Source organism: Bos indicus, chromosome 3 (genome assembly GCF_029378745.1).
Source record: "Bos indicus isolate NIAB-ARS_2022 breed Sahiwal x Tharparkar chromosome 3, NIAB-ARS_B.indTharparkar_mat_pri_1.0, whole genome shotgun sequence".
Lineage (NCBI taxonomy): Eukaryota > Metazoa > Chordata > Mammalia > Artiodactyla > Bovidae > Bos > Bos indicus.
In genome coordinates, this window is record NC_091762.1 from 75,737,812 (window position 1) to 75,760,855 (window position 23,044).

The following is a 23,044-nucleotide window of genomic DNA, read 5'->3' on the forward strand; positions in this document are numbered from 1 at the left end:
CATGCCTCAAACAAAACAAAACAAAACAAAAAAAAGATTTACCAGTGGGATAAGGAATAAGAAGTGAAGAATTCAAAATTGCTATTCAGAATTATTATTTGAACAATAATTCTACCCTTAAAAATCTACCCAGAATTGTTTATAAAAGCAAAGAAAATTAAAAATAACTTAAAATATAGTCACAAAGGATTGGTTAAATAAATATAGAATGTACTCATAGTAGAATACTATGCAACCTTTAAAAATGATGTAGATGAATAATGTTCACATTGGTTATATTATCTTACTCTGGTTCATACACCTCTCATTCATTCAGAGATAATATTAATGTAAAATCTACATAATTACTATTTTAAATTCAAAATTGATTATATTTAATGAGAAAATCTTTGCCATATATTGATAAGAGCCAAAAAGCTTAACAAGTCACCTTTTTGGAATTATTCCTTTTCATATATGTGAGCTTTTGTGTGTGCTTACGTATTAAATGTGTTCAGAAGCTAAACAGGGGTTATCTCTGATGGCTTATGGATACTTCCAATTTTCTTTGTCTTGACTATATGTATTGTCTAGTTTTTCTATAGTCACTCTGTTTTACTCCAATAATCAGATAAAATATTAATATAAAGCAAAATAAAATTAAGCAGGATCTTAGATTCTTGATAAATATATGTTACACTCTCAATCTGATACTTATGCTATTTTGTGTGATGCTCTAAATTTTGTGAAGTACCTACTTACAAATAAGAGTATCACATCATTAACTCAAACTCCTGTTTATGATCACCTGAAGACTACAACAGGAGACAGAATGCCTAACTGAGCTGCTTATGGTAGCTAGTGCAATTACAATGATAAGAAAGCCTGATGGATGATTTCTAAGATGGAAAATTTCTGCTTGTATAGATGCATGAAGTGAAGTGAAGTTGCTCAGTCATGTCTGACTCTTTGCGGCCGCATGGACACCAGGCTCCTCTGTCCATGGGATTTTCTAGGCAAGAGTACTGGAGTGGGTTGCCTTTTCCTTCTCCAGTATAGATGCATAACCTGATACAATTAAATGCCTTTGGAAAAAAATTATAGTTTTAGCAAAGACACTATTTCTCTGCATAAAACAGATTCTGTGTTGAGAAATCAGTGAAATAAATGTTTAGTGCTAGTAAAAAAATGCTTTGATAGCTTAAAGAAGTGAAAAGTTGAGAATGACATATAACTATAAAAATTCAGGAGAAGTGGGCAAAATTTGATGTGGGAAGTCCCAGTTTGCAGCGAATTTTCCACTATTATTCAGAAATAAAATTAAAAATAAATTGGGAGTCACTTGAACCTAAGAGAGATGTCAGGTAGTTCAGTTAATGCAAATAAGGAAACCTAAGCAGAAAATAACAAATAATCAAATCATGTTATTATCCTTGTTTTCTGGATAATCTAAACAAAATTACTTCACTGACTCAATTTTCACACTCTCTTCTCTGTCCCTGGGTGAATAATGTGCCCTCTCATAGAATCTGAAGAAAGTCATGTTCACAGAAAAGTGGAACAAGGACCAATTATAAGCTTAATTGCATGTCTAACAGGGAACATCAAGTATCATCAGAAACCTTGCCAGAGTTCCACTACAGGGCTTTGGATTAAGAGTCAGGAGCCCTGAATGCTAGTCTCAGTTCTGCAATTAAGTAGCCACATGAGGTGAATAAATCACCATTTTTTTTTTCCTCTCCTAAAGTGTTCTCATCTATAAACAGAGTACACTGGGACCTATTTCTATGATTTTCTAACTTTACCTTGTCTTAAACAGATAAGAAAATACACACTCCATGTATTTCTTCTTTAATGATGTTTTCTACCAAAACCCATCTAGATCCTTCCTACTCTGGAATCTCCCCTGGGAATGAGATATTCTTTTTATGTCTATCCAGTACAGAGCCTCTGGATCAATTTCAGAGCTGCTAATGAACTACTGTTTAAGAAATGTATGGAGGCCCTATTAACTATTAAATGCTTTATGTCTAAGGTGATTTACTACAAAAAGAGTAAAAAAGTTATTTACTTCAAGAGTATACTTTGGCAAGAGTATATTATGTTCAAAGGAGCGTGTAAGTTACAATCCAGTCTGCATTCACATCTAATTTTTTAGTTTAAGAAAATTAAGTATTTTTGTTTATAAAAAGGAGATAGAGCCAAGTCTTCATTCATTTTGTCAAAATTTAGGGTCAAAGTATTGCAAGTGTATATTAAGTACAAGTGAGCATTGCAGAAAATTCTCTAGTTCTTCAGTAGAGAGGTGCCATAATTACATTTACTGAAATAGAATTTTTCTCCAGATTTTTGTCCCTGTTTGTCAATATGAAATATTTTTATTTCATTCCATCACAACAGAATGTTAACACATAGAACATTAAAATAATTACTATTTTACAGTTTCTAAATTTGAAGAAGATATGTAGTTTATTTCTAAACTTTTAGGTGTCTTTTTCATTGAATAAGACTTTGAATTTCTCAGCGATTGCCTATTTTAGTCATAATGGTGTGTATCTTCCTTTGGACAATTAGCTACATATGTTTCCAATTTTTCATTACATTGTATAACACTATCCAATTTTCAAAAACTATAAGAAACTTTTAAAATTTTTATCTGCAATAATGTAAAATGTTTCCTTCATTAAAAAATAAACCAGATTTTTTTCTTGAAGATATGTTTCAGATCTTTATTTTTAAAATTAGCTGATTAGCAATGCCAAAGAATGTTCAAACTACTGCACAATTGCACTCATCCCACATGCTAGTAAAGTAATGCTCAAAATTCTCCTAGCCAGGCTTCAGCAGAACATGAACCGTGAACTTCCAGATGTTCAAGCTGGATTTAGAAAAGGCAGAGGAATCAGAGATCAAATTGCCAACATCCGTTGGATCATCAAAAAAGCAAGAGAATTCCAGAAAAACATCTACCTCTGCCTCAGCTTAATCAACTCTGCCAAAGCCTTTGACTGTGTGGATCACAACAAACTGGAAAATTCTGGAAGAGATGGGAATACCAGACCACCTGACCTGCCTCCTGAGAAATCTGTATGCTGGCCAAGAAACAACAGTTAGAATTGGACATAGAACAACAGACTGGTACCAAATAGGGAAGATCAGATCAGATCAGATCAGTCGCTCAGTCGTGTCTGACTCTTTGCGACCCCATGAATCACAGCACGCCAGGCCTCCCTGTCCATCACCAACTCCTGGAGTTCACTCAGACTCACGTCCATCGAGTCAGTGATGCCATCCAGCCATCTCATCCTCTGTCATCCCCTTCTCCTCTTGCCCCCAATCCCTCCCAGCATCAGAGTCTTTTCCAATGAGTCAACTCTTCGCATGAGGTGGCCAAAGTACTGGAGTTTTAGCTTTAGCATCATTCCTTCTAAAGAAATCCCAGGGCTGATCTCCTTCAGAATGGACTGATTGGATCTCCTTGCAGTCCAAGGGACTCTCAAGAGTCTTCTCCAACACCATAGTTCAAAAGCATCAATTCTTCAGCGCTCAGCCTTCTTCACAGTCCAACTCTCACAACCATACATGACCACAGGAAAAACCATAGCCTTGACTAGACAAACCTTTGTTGGCAAAGTAATGTCTCTGCTTTTGAATATGCTATCTAGGTTAGTCATAACTTTCCTTCCAAGGAGTAAGCGTCTTTTAATTTCATGGCTGCAGTCACCATCTGCTGTGATTTTGGAGCCCAGAAAAATAAAGTCTGACACTGTATCCACTGTTTCCCCATCTATTTCCCATGCAGTGATGGGACCGGATGCCATGATCTTCGTTGTCTGAATGTTGGGCTTTAAGCCAACTTTTTCACTCTCCACTTTCACTTTCATCAAGAGGCTTTTTAGTTCCTCTTCACCTTCTGCCATAAGGGTGGTGTCATCTGCATATCTGAGGTCACTGATATTTCTCCCGGCAATCTTAACAACCCTAGACAGCAAATTAAAATGCAGAGACATTACTTTGCCAACAAAGGTCCATCTAGTTAAGGCTCTGGTTTTTCCAGGAGTCATGTATGGATGTGAGATTTGGACTATAAAGAAAGTTGAGCACTGAAGAATTGATGTTTTTGAACTGTGGTGTTGGAGAAGACTCTTGAGAGTCCCTTGGACTGCAAGGAGATCCAACAAGTTCATCCTAAAGGAAATCAGTCCTGAATATTCATTGGAAGGATTGATGCTGAAGATGAAACCAATACTTTGGCCACCTAATGAGAAAAACTGACTCATTGGAAAAGACCCTGTTTCTGGGAAAGATTGAAGGTAAGAGAAGAAGTGGACACCAGAGGATGAGATGGTTGGATGGCATCACCAATGCAATGGACATGAGTTTGTGTAGGCTGCGGGAGTTGGACAGGGAGGCCTCTTGTGCTGCAGCCCATGGGGTCACAAAGAGTCGGACGTGACTGAGTGATGGAACTGAACTGAACTAAATTGGAATTACTTTCGCAACGTGCAATACATTTTTATTGAGAGACTTTTTCTAGTTTATTACACTTTCTAGGAATTAAGAGGTTAGATGAATAGTTCCACAGTTTTTATAAAACAAATCAAGTAAAAGAATCTGTCTCGTATTTTCAAATAAATTATCTAGGTAGCCATCAAAATGTCATGTTTCTCTATATAGTGAGTGAAATTAGGACAATATAAAGGGAATTTTCACACTTTAGCTGAAAATACCAAATAACAACTTATTACTAATAACGAGCAAGACCTTTTAACATTGTCACTCCTTTTCCAGAAGTACTTATAAACTGCTCAGAACGTCTGATGTTACTGTTTCACCCTCAAAATGCATCAATAGAGAATCACTGGATGATCTGCTAACATTCACAGATAGAGACCAACAAGCATTGAACATTTTGTTTCAGATAGTTGTTTTCCAATGTGCTGTTTGACAGAGAAGTGAACACTTTTCACAATTACTATCTGTGTAAAAATGTACTTTGGAAGAGGGTATCGAAATGCTTTGTCTTTTTTTTTTTTCCCCAGAAGGTTGAGTTAGATGCAATTTATATTCTGTTAGCTACTCCAAATGGATCTTATTTTCTTATGCCACTTACACATTTTGGTGAAATAATAATGATCTTATATAATTGCCCAATAGCTAATCTATCAGCATACCCTTTGACAATTTGCTCTTTTCCCTCAGGCATAGCTGCAAAACTGTTAGGCAAAGTTCACTTCTTTCAGTTGCCAAATTGGCAATAATATTAATGGAACATCAGTTTCCTTGTTTGCAAATAAAAATTGTGGTTTTTTTTCCTAGTTGAAAAAGTTGATCTACTTTCTTAAAATGAAATGAAATGTAATTAATTTTCACATTTCCTTGGCTAATGATCATGGAAAGAGCTTGAATCTGGAATCCAGTGTTCCCTTTCTGATTCTCTTACATTCCACAATGGCAGATATTTTCATGTGGCAATAACTACCCAATCTGTCTTGTTCACAAGGAGAGCTCTGCACAGTAGGTGAAGCCAATGAACTGCAGGATGGCTTTATCCTTCTTTCCTTTGCTGCATATTTTATGGCCTTTAATGTAGCTTCATTTCTTGTTAAATGCATTCTCCAGGCAATTTGACAGATGGGGCTGATTTTTTTTTTTTTTTGGTGTTTATGTGGTATTTTCAAAGCAAGAACAAATCTGCCTTTTTCAGACAGTCTCCAGTTATAACTCCATAAGGCTGTACATAATTCTGGATTTTTTTTTGGGGGGGGGGCGGTGTTGGTTATGTGGGGACTTAGTATATTAGAACTTCAACCAGTTTCCTAAAGAACTCTGTCAATACATCTTAGACATTAAACTATTCCATTGATAATTTAAAAAGAGAAATAAAAATAGTCTTAAATTTTATGTGACTGAGTGCACACACACACACACACACACACACACATTCTGTAAAAAGTAATAAAACTGCCAGTAAATACACATCCCAGGTGACTGCTACAGACAGTTGATGTTGCTTTAAGTACCTACAGAGTGATAAAAGTGGTCAGCTTGATGATATAAGTGTGTATCAGCTCAAAGCCCTCCTGGGAAGTATTTTTACACTATCCTCACACTCAGTGCTGTCATAAATTAATAATCACCAAGATGATGAAAAGCTATATTTAACTTTTTTCTTTATTCATGAGCATGTGACTATGGTAAGATTTCTTGTTTGTAATTGTACAGCCTGTTTACTTAGTGTCTTCTAAGGAAATGGAAAGCCCCACATGAACTATTTAAGACTAGACTGTTCAATGCAGTCAGAGCCTTACAGTGATACACCATGTCTTGGTTTGTAATTTCTGAATTCCTTAACTGAGACCAACCATGGAAAGCCTCTTTCCTATTGGTAATTAATTTAGGAAAAGCAACTCTGTAAAATATGGTTATTTTTCACGTAATACATACTAATGGCAATGGCCATGGCAATCCACTTAGGTTCACAGCTGCATCTATGGTACAAGATAAGCTAAGAGTAACAATTAATGAAGAACAGTAAAGGAAAAGAGAGCTGCTTAATCGGAGGCTGTGTAAGTAGATGAAGAATCTACCTAAGAAGAAAATCTGGCAGTAAAGGAGTGAGCTGGCAAGAAGATGGTGGGGAAAAATTTGCAAGACAGGATTATTGATTGCAATAATCTCTCTTACCTCAAAGTATTTAAAATGATAGCCTGCCCTTCCCAATCATTGACTCCACTCTCTCCTGGGATGTTGTAAGGTGCTGTCAAACCTCCTGTAGATCTCCTGTAGGCTGGAACCATTCTTTCTTCTAGCTGCTAGAAGGTTGCCTACTAATGGCTCACAGGTGCATCTCTCTCTGGGCACTGTCTTTTTCTGAAGGCAATTACCTCCCCCAGTTACACTCCTCCAAAGACTGGTTGATGCTTGTTTAAAAGCTTCACTTTGGCATAATTCTGAAGGGCTTCCCCAGTTGTAGGGTCTATTGAGGCCTCCTTTGTAATGTCATCAATAGTTTAATTTCTCTCTCTATCCAGCATTCTCAAATAATCTTTATCTTTATCTTGGAGCTTGTTTCCAAGGGACTCAGTTGAAGACACATTCAGTTCCTTACGCTATACTATTATGGGCTTCTTCCACAGTTACCTTACAGTATCTTAACCACCAGATTCCATAAACCTTTAGGTTTCTTTGCAGCTTTTATTGAACTCTGTTGACTACGTTTTCCCCTTAGCACTCTCCTTTTTTGCTTCCATGAACTTGCTTAACCCTGTCCTTTCCTTACCTCTCTAAATGCTTTTGCTATTGTTTGTTTTTTGTCTTGTTCTTTAGCTCAGGTTTTGCTCTTGGTTCTTATTCCGCTTTCTACTTCTTCTTGGGAAATCTCATTTATACCCTTGGCTTTAGTTATCATCTTCATGGTAAAACCTCCTGAATCTACATTTTTAGCTCAGATCTGTTTAAAAAAACCTATGTTTCAAAAACCTACTTTGTATTATTCCCTGGATATTTCATGGCTCCTGAGCAGTCATTCTGTCTACCTCCTATCATGATCTTCATAAATCTACTCTTTATCCCACGGTCAGAGGCTTCATACTTGATGCATAAATACTGACAGCTATTGTCATTGTTCCATTGTTATTGCTTTAAGAAGGCATTGTTCAATTTCTATTTCATAGACATATGGCTCTAGAGTTTTATAATGCTGGTTAAATTTTATGACATTCTCTCCTTTCAGTTTTTCTTATGCAAACTGTCTTCTCTTGCCAATAGAGTAGAAAGAGAATAATCCTTCGAGTCATATAGAAATAGAGTATAAGACTGATTTTCCCTTAGTAGCTGTGTGTACATGCATGCTCAGTTGCTCAATCATGTCCAGCTCTTAGTAGCTGTAGTAACAATGGAAAAGTCACTTAACTAGATTCTCTGAAGCTCAGTTTTTTTTTCTCTCTCATTTAGAGATATTATGAGGGCTAAATGAGAAAATGTGTGTATAAATGAAATTGGACTACAAAGAAGTTACTCAATAAATGTCAGTTTCCCTCTCTTCTGCCCTTCTTTTCTTCTGCCCTGGTTATGGTTCCAGCTATGGTTTAAACAACTATCAGTTCCTAGATTCCAGCCAGAAAGTTCTCAACCAGGCTATAGGTAGGAACTGGGTCTTTCTTCAGCACAGGTAGGAACAAATTCAGATAGATGCCGCAGCATCAGGAACTCATTCACCTAGCATCAAAACACCTCAGGACACAGAAGCCAAGATGCAGGCTTATGCAGAGATTCCCAGAGCAGCACAGGTCTGGCAAGGAGCCTGAAGTGTGCAGCTTGTAGTGGTCTCTCTCTGCCCATCATGGCTTGAGAGTCAAGTACAGTCTGTGTTAACTTCTCTCCTAACCACTAGCTTTCCTTTCATATGATCACTACTTTGAGGCTCACCCAGAATTACTTTCTTATCTATCATAATAGACAACTAAGTTGCATATGGGCATTCTGTTGAAAGTGAAACTGTTTGTTTCTCAGTTGTGCCTGATTCTTTGCAATCCCATGGACAGTAGGCCACCAGGTCCTCTGTCCATGGAATTCTCCAGGCAAGAATACTGGAGTGGATAGCCATTCCCTTCTCTAGGGGATCTTCCTGACCCAGGGATCGAACCTGGGTCTCAAGCATTGCAGGCAGATTCTTAACCACCTGAGTCATCAGGGAAGTCCATATGGGCATTACAGGATCTGAAGAACCACATAACCAGTTTCCTTCTTTAAATGTTGAATTTCTATCCATGCAGATGCCACACCTATAACAACTGGTTATCAATTTTAGGTTATGTCTCATGGACAATATTGTATATTTTTATTTCTCTAAGTATCTAGAAACAAAATGACTAAGGCACACTCAGTAAATATGTACTTGGAGGTGTTTTTTTAAAAAATAAATAGTACATGCACATCCTTCTGAAAAAATATATCATACAAAAACAAGAATTATTGCCATGTTGTTAATGTCAGTAGACTTGTCAACCTGGATTGCGTACCACAGTGACTCATTAATCCCCTCTAACAAATAAGCCTCAGTATTCTCTGCTATTTCATCAATTTGTCCAGTTATGGGGCTAGCCAAAAGAGGAGTACATGCCACCTTTTGAACTGCAGCCTTTCCTTAAAGCTCATGAAAAATGTCCTCAGCAACAGGCAGAATCAACTCTTCACCAGAAGTAAAGGACTTCTTAACTTTAGCAATGTGGTTAGCCACTAAGAATGATGCTCTCGGTGCAAACACATTTGATGAAGTAGTGGCCTTCAATAACTGCTTCTGTTCTTTGTATTCTCATTTTTCTTTTGAAAAACCCCAAAGACTTGCCTTTTAATGCAGGGTGGATGGCCTCTCTGTGGTGAAGCAGTTTTGAAAGTTTCATGGCTTCACTGGAGAGCCAGTCACCACATATTATACAAAGCAAGCGGCCCTGGAGAATGTGAATCACCTGTTGCAACAAATCCATAATTTAAGTAGGACTCCTCATATTTTCTTTCAAATACACCTTTATTTTTGTTTGCAGTCTTACAGTCTTCTGTTGTCTCATCATTGAATTTTTCCCCCTTTTCAAAGATGCTCTCCAGGGACGTTTGTATTTTACTCATTTTGGCTAGGGGTAGTTTGTGGGCTTACCAAAACTGTGATTGAGACAAGTATGCAGTGCAGGAAAGAGGCACGGATGAAAATGGTAAATAAAATAATGGGCAGGCCACTTATGGACTAAAATAAGTGTTGGGTTCTGACTTAAAGCCTGCCACCAGATGCAGCTGTACAACTGAAGTACATCAATTCACTTGTCAGAATAAAGACTGAAACCAGATGCAGCTTAATTGTCACTTGCCAATCATTGATAGGATTTTGCTCTGAGTCTGCAAACAATTGATTTATTATGGTCTCTGTGCAGTCAAACCTCTATGCTAATGATAATCTTTGTTTGCAGCCACTCCCCAGCACAAGGATCATTACTTCAGCTCCACCTCAGATCATTAGGCATTAGATTTTCATAAGAAGCTCACAGCCTAGATCCCTCACATGTGCAGTTCATGGTAAGGTTCATGTTCCTAGGAGAATCTAATGCCATCGCCGATCTGACAGGAGGCAGAGCTGAGGCAGTAACGCAGCAATGGGGAGAGACTGTAAATACAGATAAACCTTTGCTCTCTCACCCACCACTCACTTCTTTACTATGTGGCTGGTTCCTGAAAGGCCACGAACCAGTACTGGTCTGTGGCCCAGGGGTTGGGGACTCCTACTGTAAACATACTTTCTTTTGAAATAAACTTGTCCATTTTGATTTGTATTTCTTGATTCTTAAAAAAATCATTATAAGTATTGCTTATTGTGTGCTCACTATGTGCCATGTGTCCTGTTGCTTCTTATTCTGATTCATTTCTCATACTGTTTTCAGATATACATTTCATATGAATATCCCCAAATACTTCATTTATGAATTCACGGACTTTGCCATTTTTGTTTGCTGATTTCTTCACAACACCTGAACAATCTTATAAGACAAGTACAATGAAACTGTTTTACAGATGAGGAAACAGAAATGGGAATGAGGGGCTTCCTTGGTGGCTCAGACGGTAAAGAATCTGCCTGCCATGCAGGAGACTTGGGTTCGATCCCTTAGTTGGGAAGATCCCCTGGAGAACGGAATAGCTACTCCAGTATGCTTGCCTGGTGAATCCCATGGATATAGGAACCTGGTGGGCTAGAGTCCATGGGGTCACAAAGAGTCAGACACGACTGAGCGACTAACACACACACACACAATGAAACTCACTTTACAGATGAGGAAACAGAGGGAATGAAAGGTTAAAGAATGCATTCAATTTTACACAGCCTTAAATGATAATGCTGGATTTTAACCTAGATGATTTAACCCCAAAACATGCATTTTAAGCACTAGACTTTATTGTCCTCATGACATATGTATCCTTGCTACTACTCATGCTCAACTAACACTATAGTTTGTAAAGCAGAGAGGATCTCTATTGTGTGAGATGAATAGTAATAGAAGTAAAAGTTTTAATTTCCAAATACTCATCCAAATAATTTGTGGGAATTATCCAGTAAACATGGAGGTAAGTAAGAAATAACCCGAGAGGACTTCTGCAACTTTTTAGTATCAGAAAAAACAAAACACCAGTATTCTTCTCCCCTTCCTGGCATTTTGATATAATTTTTTTCTCTTAATCCAGTAAGTCTAAATTGAGGTTTAGTGAAGTCAGTCGTGTCCCACTCTTTGCGACCCCATGAACTGTAGCCTACCAGGCTCCTCCATCCATGGGATTTTCTAGGCAAGAGTACTGGAGTGGGTTGCCATTTCCTCTATCTTATTTACTGACATTTCTTCTCTGTGAAATAATATTAATACTTTCAGGATAGCTGCATAAAAATGTGAAACCATCTCTGCATTTCACATTAAAGACAAAACATTCCATAATTGTAAAAACTAACTCTTTCACAATCATAAATGAATTAAGATTAAAATAATGAAATAATTTAAGAAAACAGACTTCCTGTCATCATAATCTCTAAGAACAACACAACTCCTTCCAGAGAATTAATTACCAATATAAATTATATATAGAAGAATCACAGCAAAAACTAGCTTATTTTATTACAACAAGAAAAGATCTGTTTTGCCTCATATAGCTAAAAAATGACAAAAACTAACATATGCAAAATAAAATTTTATCTAGGTAGAATATTTGTTATATATTTGAAAGAAAAAAGGGTTGGTATATGAATTAACACGCAAGTATAGTTACAAAGTGATAAAAAACAACAAAAAAGTAGGCAATAAAGGCAATAATATGCAATTGATAGAAGAGCATATGACAGATATGAAACAATGCTGAATCTCTCTAATTGTCAAGAAAATGCAACTTTGAAGTAATTCATATATTACTTTACATATTCAGCACAATGAGACTCAGAATAAGAAAAGAATCATTACAATCTACTTCTGGGTGGCAATGTGAGGACAGGATGTCTACATATAATCCTGTGGCAATCTAAGCCATCACAGCTTTCGAGTACAATATCCATCCATTAAATTTAGAAAGTCATATTCGTCACACTGGGGGCTTCCCAGGTGGCACTAGTGGTAAAGAACCTGCCTGCCAATGTAGGAGATGTAACCAATGCAGGTTTGATCCTTGGGTTGAGAGGATCCCCTGGAGGATGGCTGGCAACCCACTCCAGTATTCTTGCCTGGAGAATCCCATGAACAGAGGAACCTGGCAGGGTGCAGTTCATAGGGTTGCACAGAGTAGGACATGACTGGAAGCAACATGGATGCATACACCACATTATAGATAATGGTAAAAATTGGAATAAGCACTATGGGGGAGAATTTTACAGACTCAATCAAAATGACATATCATTATATATAACAATTCAATTTCTCCTATTAATATAATATGCTTGCATGTATGCAAAGAAATTTATGAATTATATGTGGTTACTTAGAGCAGCACTACTTGTGACAGCCAAAGACTGGAAACAACATAAATCTAAACAATGCACTATTAAGGAGTTTTAAAAAATAAAAATAGGAAATTCTTTATAAACAGATATCAAATTATCTCCTGTATTTTCTACTATGTGGAAAAAGCAACTTTTTCAAATAGTGTCTAAAAATGCTGTCTATGGAGAAGAAGGGGGAAAAAAATGTGTGTCCATAGGTTTATATATTGGAAAAATATCTCTGGAAATTTATATAAGAAATTGATAATAGCAGCTACCTCCCTCTAAAGAGGGAGATTGGTTGACTGGGTGTAGAGTTGAAAAAAGCTTTTTCTTCAAGTCCTATCATTTGGAAGTTTTCATTTTTGAACTATGTAACTTATTACCAATTAACATTAATAATAATAATAATATTCAGCATAAGAATGTTAATGAACTTAGTGCCACTAAACTGTATACTTAAAATGTCAAATTTTATTTTATGTATATTTTACCATAATAAAGTGACTTTTAATCATATATATATACATAAATATAATATATATATAATCATATAGAGATATATATATACATATATATATATGTATTCGACTAAATGTGTGTCCGACTCTTTGCACCCCCATGGACTATAGCTTGCCAGGCTCCTCTGTCCATGGATTTTCCAGGCAGGAATACTGGAGTGGATTACCATTCCCTTCTCCATAGGATCTTCCTGAATCAGGGACTGAACCTGGGTTTCCCGCATTGCAGGCAGATTCTCTACCATCTGAGCCACCAGGGAAGTCCCCTAGGATGGCTACTAATAAAAACAACCCACAAGATAATGAGTGTTGACTAGGATGTGGAAAAACTCGTTTGCTTGTGGCTTGTTCACTGTTGATGGGAATATAAAATTCTGCAACCACTATGGAAAACAGTATGGCAATTCCTCAAAAAACTAAAAAGAAAAATATCATATGATCCAGGAATTCTACTTCTGGATATATACCCAAAAGAGTTGAAAGCAGAGGTGTGAAGAGATATTTGTATATCCACATTTATAGCAGCATTATTCACAACAGGCAAAAGGAGGAAACAACCCAGGTATCTATCCACAGATGAATGATAAAATATGTGACATATACTTAAAATGGAATATTATTCCATGTAAAAGAAAAGGAATTCTGACACATGCTGCAACAGAGATGAACATAGAAGATTTTATGCTAAGTGAAATAAGTTGGTAACACAAGGACAAATACTCTATGAGTCACCTATATGAGATCCCTAGTCGGAGAAAGCAACGGCACCCCACTCCAGTCTTCTTGTCTGGAAAATCCCATGGACGGAGGAGCCTGGAAGGTTGCAGTCCATGGGGTCCCTGAGGGTCGGACACGACTGAGCGACCTCACTTTCACTTTACACTTTCATGCATTGGGGGAGGAAATGGCAACCCACTCCAGTGTTCTTGCCTGGAGAATCCCAGGGACGGGGGAGCCTGGTGGGCTGCCATCTATGGGGTCGCACAGAGTCGGACACGACTGAAGTGACTTAGCAGCAGCAGCAGAGTAGCTAAATTCATAGAGACAGAAAGAATGGTGGCTCCCAGAGACTAGAGGGAAGGAGACTGAGGAGTTATTTTTTAATGGGTACAGAATATTATTGGGTTGGCCAAAAAGTTCATTCTGGTTTTTCCTATGGACTTTCCAGTTTTTCCTACAGACCAGAACAAACTTTTTGGTAACCCAGTAAAAACCCAACTGTATCAGCAATTATAAATGGCTTAAACACTCCAAGTAAATATCAATATTATCAGACTAGATTTTTTTAAAGGTTACTAATATGATGCTTCCAAGAAATCATAGATGTAGGAACACAAGAAGTTTAGAAGTAGGATGCAAAAATAAATACCATGCAAATATTAACGAAAAGAAAAATGGCAGTATTTGTACTAAAGATAGAAGGTAGATTTTTAAAACAAGATTTTAAAACAAGAATAATCACTAGAGATAAAAAGGGACATTTCACGATGATAAAGTGGTAAACCCATAAGGACTGTAAATGCTAACTGTGGTTTTATCAGTTGATTAAAAAACCAGTTGGTTGTTGAAGCAACTTTTACTTTCTTTATCATAGTTTCACATTGTTTGAAGTTTTCACAATAAGCATGGATTATTTAGATAACCTGAAATAAAACAACAAAGCTACTTTTATGTGGACAAAGAAAAGAATAAAACAATACAAAGATTTAAGAGTATTTGTTTTCTAAATTAAAAGTTTAGAAAAATGTGTTGCTTATTAGGCTCTAATGACAACCATAATAATAAAGTATATAGTGACAGGACATAAAAATAAAAAGTAGCACTAATGAGAATCAGGTAGAAAATCTCACACAAAAGTGTTACATAATCTCCTTATTTGTTTATTTAAGGATTTAAAGATAGTCAAATAATTCTGAGTGTATTTTTTGCAAGAGGATAATTATACTTTAAAAAGAATGTGGAGATAATCCAAAGGGAGGAGAGCACCGATTCATTTGCTCATTCAATAATTACTTATAAGTAATTATAATTAAGTAGGTACTATGTGCCAGGTACTAGTTGAAATTATTACCTATGAGGCTACGGGCTTCCCTGGGGGCTCAGATGATAAAGAATCTGACTGCAATGCAGGAGACCTGGGTTCGATACCTGGGTCAGGAAGATTCCCTGGAGAAGGGAATGGCAACCCACTCCAGTATTCTTGCCTAGAGAATCCCATGGGCAGAGGAGCCTGGTGGGCTTCAGCCTATTAGGTTGCACAGAGTCAAACATGATTGAGCAACTAACACTTTCTTTCATAGGTCTCTACCTCCAGTTCTTGACATGCTGCTGCTGCTGCTGCTGCGTCGCTTCGGTCGTGTCCAACTCTGGGATCCTGAAATCTTTTATAAATTTCTAAGTGGTAAGAGCACAGGAAACATCTCTTACTCTAATATTTGGTCTTTGACTTTGGTTCCTAACACCCTACTCCTAAATCTCTTGGAGTTTCCTGAGTGATAGGAATGTCTTTTATTCTAGTGAGGTGACTTTGAGTGGGCTCCTAGATGACTCCTGAGTTGGGGCTGGTCCCCAGAAAGACCATGATTAAAAGCCTGGAATTTTCAGCCCCATCTCCCATTCTCTAGAAAAGGTAGAGGGGCTAAAAGTAGAGTTAATACGTGATCATACCTACATGAGGATGCTTCCATAAAATCCCAATAGTGTGGGGTTCAGAGTGCTTCCAGATGGTGAATGCATCCATCCACTTGGAGAGTAATTCACTGTAACTCCAGAGAGACAGAAGCTCCTGCTCTCAGAACCTTCCCAGACCATGTTATATGTATCTTTTCACCTGGAGGTTCATCTGTATGCTTTATCATACCCTTTTAAAAACTGGTTCATGTAAATGTTACCCTGAGTTCTGTAAGCTATTCTAGCAAATAACTGAATCCAAAGGGAGTACGTCTTGGGATCCGCCAATGTGTAGCTTAGTCAGACAGAAAGTGTGAAAGTGAAAGTGAAAGTCGCTCAGTTGTGTCCAACTCTTTGCGACCCCATGGACTATATGGTCCATGGAATTCTCCAGGCCAGAATACTGGACTGGGTAGCCTTTTGTCAGACAGAAGTTGTAGATAACTTCTAGGACCTACTGCTTGTAGTTGTCATCTAAAGTGTGCGTGTCAGGGGGCAGTCTTGAGAGTGAGTCCTTCACCTGTGGGATCTGACAGTATCTTCAGGTAAATGGTGTCACAATTGACTTAAATTATGACACACAGATGGTATCATATAAAATTGCTTGCTGTGGGAAAAAAGTCCTCAAACACTGGTGTCAGAAGTATTGTGAGTGTGATAGTAGTAGAAGAGATGCAGGAGAACTGGTTTTTCCCAACCCAGAGGGAAATAGAATATTTGTCAGCCTATTGTGGAAACTCATCTATGCGGTTACTAAATGAAATAATAATAAATTATTTATATTTGATAGAATTACCCAGTAATAAAGATTACCTTGAGTTCAGTTCTGTCGCTCAGTCGTGTCTGACTCTTTGTAACCCCGTGAATTGCAGCATGCCAGGCCTCCCTGTCCATCACCAACCAAACTCATGTTCATTGAGTCAGTGATGCCATCCAGCCATCTCATCCTCTGTCATCCCCTTCTCCTCCCACCTTCAACCCCTCCCAGCATCAGAGTCTTTTCCAATGAGTCAACCCTTCCCATGAGGTGGCCAAAGTACTGGAGTTTCAGCTTTAGCATCAGTCCTTCCAAAGAACACCCAGGATAGAACTCCTTTAGAATGGACTGGTTGGATCTCCTTGCAGTTCAAGGGACTCTCAAGAGTCTTCTCCAACACCACAGTTCAAAAGCATCAATTCTTTGGTGCTCAGTTTTCTTCACAGTCCAACTCTCACATCCATACATGACCATTGGAATAACCATAGCCTTGACTAGATGGACCTTTGTTGGCAAAGTAATGTCTCTGCTTTTCAATATGCTATCTAGGTTGGTCATAACTTTCCTTTCAAGGAGTAAGCGTCTTTTAATTTCATGGCTGCAATCACCATAAACAGTGATTTTGGAGCCCCCCAAAATAAAGTCTGCCACTGTTTCCCCATCTATTTCCCATGAAGTGATGGGACTAGATGCCATGATCTTAGTTTTCTGAATGTTGAGCTTTAAGCCAACTTTTTCACTCTCCTCTTTCAATTTCATCAAGAGGCTCTTTAGTTCTTTGCTTTCTCCCATAAGGGTGGTCATCTGCATATCTGAAGTTATTGATATTTCTCCTGGAAATCTTGATTCCAGCTTGTGCTTCTTCCAGCCCAGTGTTTCTCATGATGTACTCTGCATACAAATTAAATAAGCAGGGTGACAATACACAGCCTTGACGTACTCCTTTTCCTATTTGGAACCAGTCTGTTGTTTCATGTCCAGTTCTAACTGTTGCTTCCTGACCTGCATATAGGTTTCTCAAGAGGCAGGTCAGGTGGTCTGGTATTCCCATCTCTATATTAAATTGAATTAGCTCTTTAAATTATGGGAAGTTTTAAGGGAAGATTCCCTGGAGGAGGGCATGGCAACCCACTCTAGTATTCTTGCCTGGAGAATCCCATGGACAGAGGAGTCAAGGAGGCTGCAATCCATAGAGTTGCACAGAGTCAGACACGCCTGAAGAGACTTAGCACCATGCACACAAGGTGTCTTTAACTGAATTATATTCTGAGATTAAGTAAATCTGAGTGAATAAAATAAAACTACCTAAAGATAAATCTGAAAAACACAATTCTGTTATTGGGATTGACATAGGAAGGTGATAAGGTAGAGAACAAAGGCATTATTATATTGGAAATGATTTGTAAATCCATCTAGCTGTCGAAATTGGATTATCTCCATTGGAGCTCCCAATGATTGACTAATTGTGATATCCAAAACCTTTTTCTCGTTCAGTTGTCTTCTTCTGAACACTTTTCAGCATCACTTAATACAGTTAACCCTTTTGACTCTCTCTGCTTCTTTGGTTCCTTTAAAACAAAACAAAAATATCTGAAGTCAGTTTTTCTCTTATTTTTGACTAGAGCTCAGTTTTTGTGCCAATTCTTCTTCCTCTATGCAGAATTTTGACAACTTAAAATTGATGATCCTAGGAACTGTACTGGAGCAGTGTTTTCTTTTCACTCTGTATGTTTTCTGCCTGCCTAGTCAAGGTGGCATCAACCAGTATCCCTACTTAGATAAATTCCAAAGAAAGGCAATGCCAAAGAATGCTCAAACTACCTCCCAGTTGCACACATTTCACACGCTAGTAAAGTAATGCTCAAAATTCTCCAAGCCAGGCTTCAACAGTATGTGAATGGCAAATTTGCAGATGTTCAAGCTGGATTTAGAAAAGGCAGAGGAACCAGAGATCAAATTGCCAACATCCGTTAGATCATTGAAAAACCAAGAGAGTTCCAGAAAAACATCTACTTCTGCTTTATTGACTATGCCAAAGCCTTTGACTGTGTGGATCACAATAAACTGTGGAAAATTCTGAAAGAGATGGGAATACCAGACCACATGACCTGCCTCCTGAGAAATCTGTATGTGGGTCAGGAAGCAACAATTAGAACTGGACATGGAACAACATACTGGTTCCAAATAGGGAAAGGAGTACGACAAGGCTGTGTATTGTCACCTTGCTTATTTAACTTATATGCAGAGTACATCATGAGAAACACTGGGCTGGAGGAAGCACAAGCTGAAATCAAGATTGCTGGGAGAAATATCAACAACCTTAGATATGCAGATGACACCACCCTTATGGCAGAAAGAGCCTCTTGATGAAAGTGAAAGTGGAGAGTGAAAAAGTTGGCTTAAAGCTCAATATTCAGTAAACTAAGATCATGGCAGCCAGTCCCATCACTTCATGGCAAATAGATAGAGAAACAATGGAAACAGTGACAGGCTTAATTTTCTTGGGGTCCAAAATCTCTGCAGATGTTGACTGCAGCCATGAAATTAAAAGATGCTTGCTCCTTGGAAGAAAAGTTATGACCAACCTAGACAGCATATTAAAAATCAGAGACATTACTTTGCAACAAAGGTCCATCTAGTAAAAGTTATGGTTTTTCCAGTAGTCATATATGGATGTGAGAGTTGGAATATAAAGAAAGCTGAGTGCCAAAGAATTGATGGTTTTGAACTGTGGTGTTGGAGGATTCTTGAGGGTCCCTTGGACTGCTAGGAGATCCAACCAGTCCATCCTAAAGGAAATCAGTCCTGAATATTCATTGGAAGGAATGATGCTGATGGTGAAACGCCAATATTTTGGCCACCTGATGCAAAGAACTGACTCATTTGAAAAGACCCTGATGCTGGGAAGGAATAAAGGTGGGAGGAGAAGAGGAAGACAGAGGATGAGATGGTTGGATGGCACCACCGACTCAATGGACATGGGTGTGAGTAAACTCCAGATGCTGGTGATGCACAGGGAGGCCTGGTGTGCTGCAGTCCATGGGGTCGCAAAGAGTTGGACACGACTGAGCAACTGAATTGAGCTGAACTGAGGAACTGTACTGGAGCAATGTTTCCTTTTCACTCTGTATGTTTTCTGCCTGGTCAAACTCTGGTGGGTTCAACCAGTATCCCTACTCAGATAAATCAAGTCAATGTCTTCTAGTTCTAGAGCTCTAGTTCTACATTTCCACTGACCCTGTAATATTCCTATTTTACTATGCTAGAATCACATGAATTTCACATTAAAATTAAAGTTACCTTAAAGAGGATTTTAAAAAGGATTTTAACATCCTTTACTAAAAGTAAACTGTGCTGTTTTTTAAAATATATTTATTTTTCTGGCTGTGTAGGTCTTAGTTGGCGCATGTGCGATTTTCATTGCAGCACAAGGACTCTAGTTGTGACTTACAAGCTTAGTTGCTCCATGACATGTGGGATCTTAATTCCTGGTCAAGGATGGAACCTGAGTGCCATGCACTGCAAGGTGGATTCTTAACCACTGGATCACCAAGAAAGTCTCTGCTCTTTTTTTAATGGTCCAGTTCTTATATAATGGGATTACTCTTCTTCCAAACCAGGTTCCTATAGAATCCACTGAAAAAGATATTTCTCTCATCAAAATCCTCCTACTGCAGCCACATAGTTTCGCTCCTAAAATTCCCCCCTGGGTTATTCCAAGCATCAGTTTCTTTGTGTACATACTCTCTCTCAACAGTACAGCAGACAGACTGTTTTTTCCTTTGTAAGTTCCTCAATATCTTCAAAGTTATGGTCTTCTTCATTTCTTTCTGAATTAAATTTGATGTTGACTATTACAAATGTATTTCTAAACGTATTTTCACAGTGTTCTCTCCTTTAGTACCAAGACAGCCTAACTGAACTATTTTAAAAAGGACCTGAAAAAATATATACATATATATGTATATATACAACTGAATCACTTTGCTGAAATAAACAGAATATTATAAATCAACTATGCTTATTTTAAAAAATTTTTTAATTTTGAAGGTTCTTTCCTTTCTACCATTTTATAGTGTAAGCTTGTTCACTGTGTGACAATCCATGATAAAAAGTCTAAATTTATAAACCAAATACATTAAGGACTAATAATTTACATTATAATGATTTTTTCATTTCTACTGAGTCATTCTTAGCATTTTTCTTTTCAAAATAAATGGCTCAAATTGTATAAATATTTGATAGTGTTTAAATATAAGGTGTTTATCATCCATGATTTGCCATTTATAAAGCCTTAAAATAGATTGAAAGAGAAGAAACTTCTGTTGGTTTACATAATTATTTAGGAATCTTTACTGTTAAGAAATTAAAATATAATTTTAAACATTTTTTGTAATTCTAGAAATTTCTACTATAAGATTTTAAATATAAAAATATTTATGGACAAGTTCTAAAATATTTTGATTGCGAATACTGCTATCATTTCTTATATATGTATCTTTGCAAATATATTTTAATCACCATTAAAAACATCTGTTGAATTAAGAACTTTATTAATTTTATCTTAAAATATATGTATATTATGTTGTGTTGTTGTTTTTCAGTCACTAATTGCGTCTGATTCTTTGTGATCCCATGAACTGCAGCACACCAGATTTCCTTGTACTTCACTATCTCCTATATGTATATGTATGTATCTAAAGGTATCTATGTGATATATGTGTAATTTTAGCATATAAAATCAATCTTACTTGCAATCTTCGTTCCTTAATCCATATAGTGAAAGCATTGATGTAAATGCTTTCTAAAATCCTTTTAGCTTTAACACTTTCTGAGTCTACTACAATCTTCAAGATACATTTGAGGAGAAAGAATCAACTCCATACACTTTAATTTGGAACAATGAGACTTTCAAAGATTCTTCTTGCCATTGAAATAATCTTATTTACTCCTTCCCACATTGCTTGTCTTTATCATTGAACCTCCTATTTCATTTCTTGCACATGTCAGTGAGTTCTAATAAGTGGAAAGCTCCTGCTCTGTGCCTGGATTTTACTTGATAAAACCTTGAAATTTTGAAATGTAACCTTCAGAACTGAATGTAATTTCACTCTTGTTCTTAAAAGCATGATTATAATATAATTTCTGTTAATGATTAAGAGAGGAATTCACACATTTATATAGTGGTTAAGTATGTCATAAGGCAAAGGTAGCTCTTATTCTTTACAAAGGAATAGATTGTTGAATTAGGGTGCTGAAAATAAGACCTCAGAGAGAATACAAGATCATATCATTATTACTGACAGAAAATTAGTTTCCTGAAATCCATAGTTGTAATTTTTCTTCCTAGCTATTTTTGTGATGTCATATACTTAACAAAAATAGTACTAAGTATAAATTTAAAATTATAAGACTATTTGGTCATTATAGAGTAAAATTCCCCAAATACTATTTAATTCTATATACTTAATCATAGTAAAATAACATAGTATCTACTTGCTAGTTATTCCTGTCTCTGCAGACTTCTAGGTTGTGACCACTTTGACTTGCATTTTTTTCATGTAGCGGGCTCCTTTAAAAAAAAAGAAAATGTAAAAAATTTTGATTAACTGTTCTTATAAATTGACAAATGCATGTAAATAAACATAAAAAGCAAGATTGGGTTGTGAAAAGCATAATCAGATGCTTTTCTAATCGTCAGGTTACACATCCTATTAGTATATATACGAAGACCTACCAGTTTAGATGCTGTGACTATCTACATTCAGTGGGGAACAAAAAGATTATACTATTCTTCAATATTCCCCCTTATAGTAACACTTCAGCAGGCAATGGCACCCCACTCCAGTACTCTTGCCTGGAAAATCCCATGGGCGTAGGAGCCTGGAAGGCTGCAGTCCATGGGATTGCTGAGGGTGGGACACGACTGAGGGACTTCACTTTCACTTTTCATTTTCATGCATTGGAGAAGGAAATGGCAACCCACTCCAGTGTTTTTGCCCGGAGAATCCCAGGGACTGGGGGGTGCCTGGTGGGCTGCTGTCTATGGGTTCACACATAGTTCGACATGACTGAAGTGACTTAGCAGCAGCAGCAGCAGCTTCAAGAAAAATTATTTATATAAGCATCTTACTCCTTGCCTGTTTTATGCCTAGTAAGTAAATAATAAATCTCTTCTTGAAATTAGGAGTGTAAAGGATATTCTGGGAAACATTAACTATCGTGAAAATACATAAACAGCAGTCAAGATGTTGGAGATTATATTTATTTAATTGATGCAATTCTTTCTATCTATAAAACGTACAATCATATAATAAAGTTTAGCAAACCATGTGTTTAGCCTGAAGTAATTTTCTGATTATAAATGCATTATTAAAATAAAAGAAATTAACAAATTCTGTAGTTATAGTCAATAATTTTAACATTTATATGAAAATTAAAAGTGATTTACATATGACCATTATAGTGTTACACTATGAAATCCTTACAGTCTGCAATGTATTATCCTGAATTTTATAGAAACACAAATATACAGTCTGATTAAATACTATTTAATACAGTCTAGGCCTACATATTTGAAAACTTGAATCATCTATTTTAACTTTTTTATCTGTAAAA

At 37.0% G+C, this 23,044-nt stretch overlaps 1 protein-coding gene across 8 annotated transcripts in view; it reads right to left on the reverse strand.

The window, feature by feature from the left end:
* LRRC7 (leucine rich repeat containing 7) overlaps positions 1-23,044 on the reverse strand; it is a 631,844-nt gene that overhangs the window by 452,380 nt on the left and 156,420 nt on the right. Inside the window, exon 3 of one of the 8 annotated variants that reach the window (XM_070786327.1) lies at positions 21,923-21,998. The exons of the other annotated variants lie outside the window; for them this stretch is intronic. Coding sequence (XP_070642428.1) covers position 21,923 — 1 coding nt within the window. The 5' untranslated portion in view covers positions 21,924-21,998. The remainder of the gene's footprint in view (positions 1-21,922; positions 21,999-23,044) is intronic. 8 annotated transcript variants of the gene reach the window in all.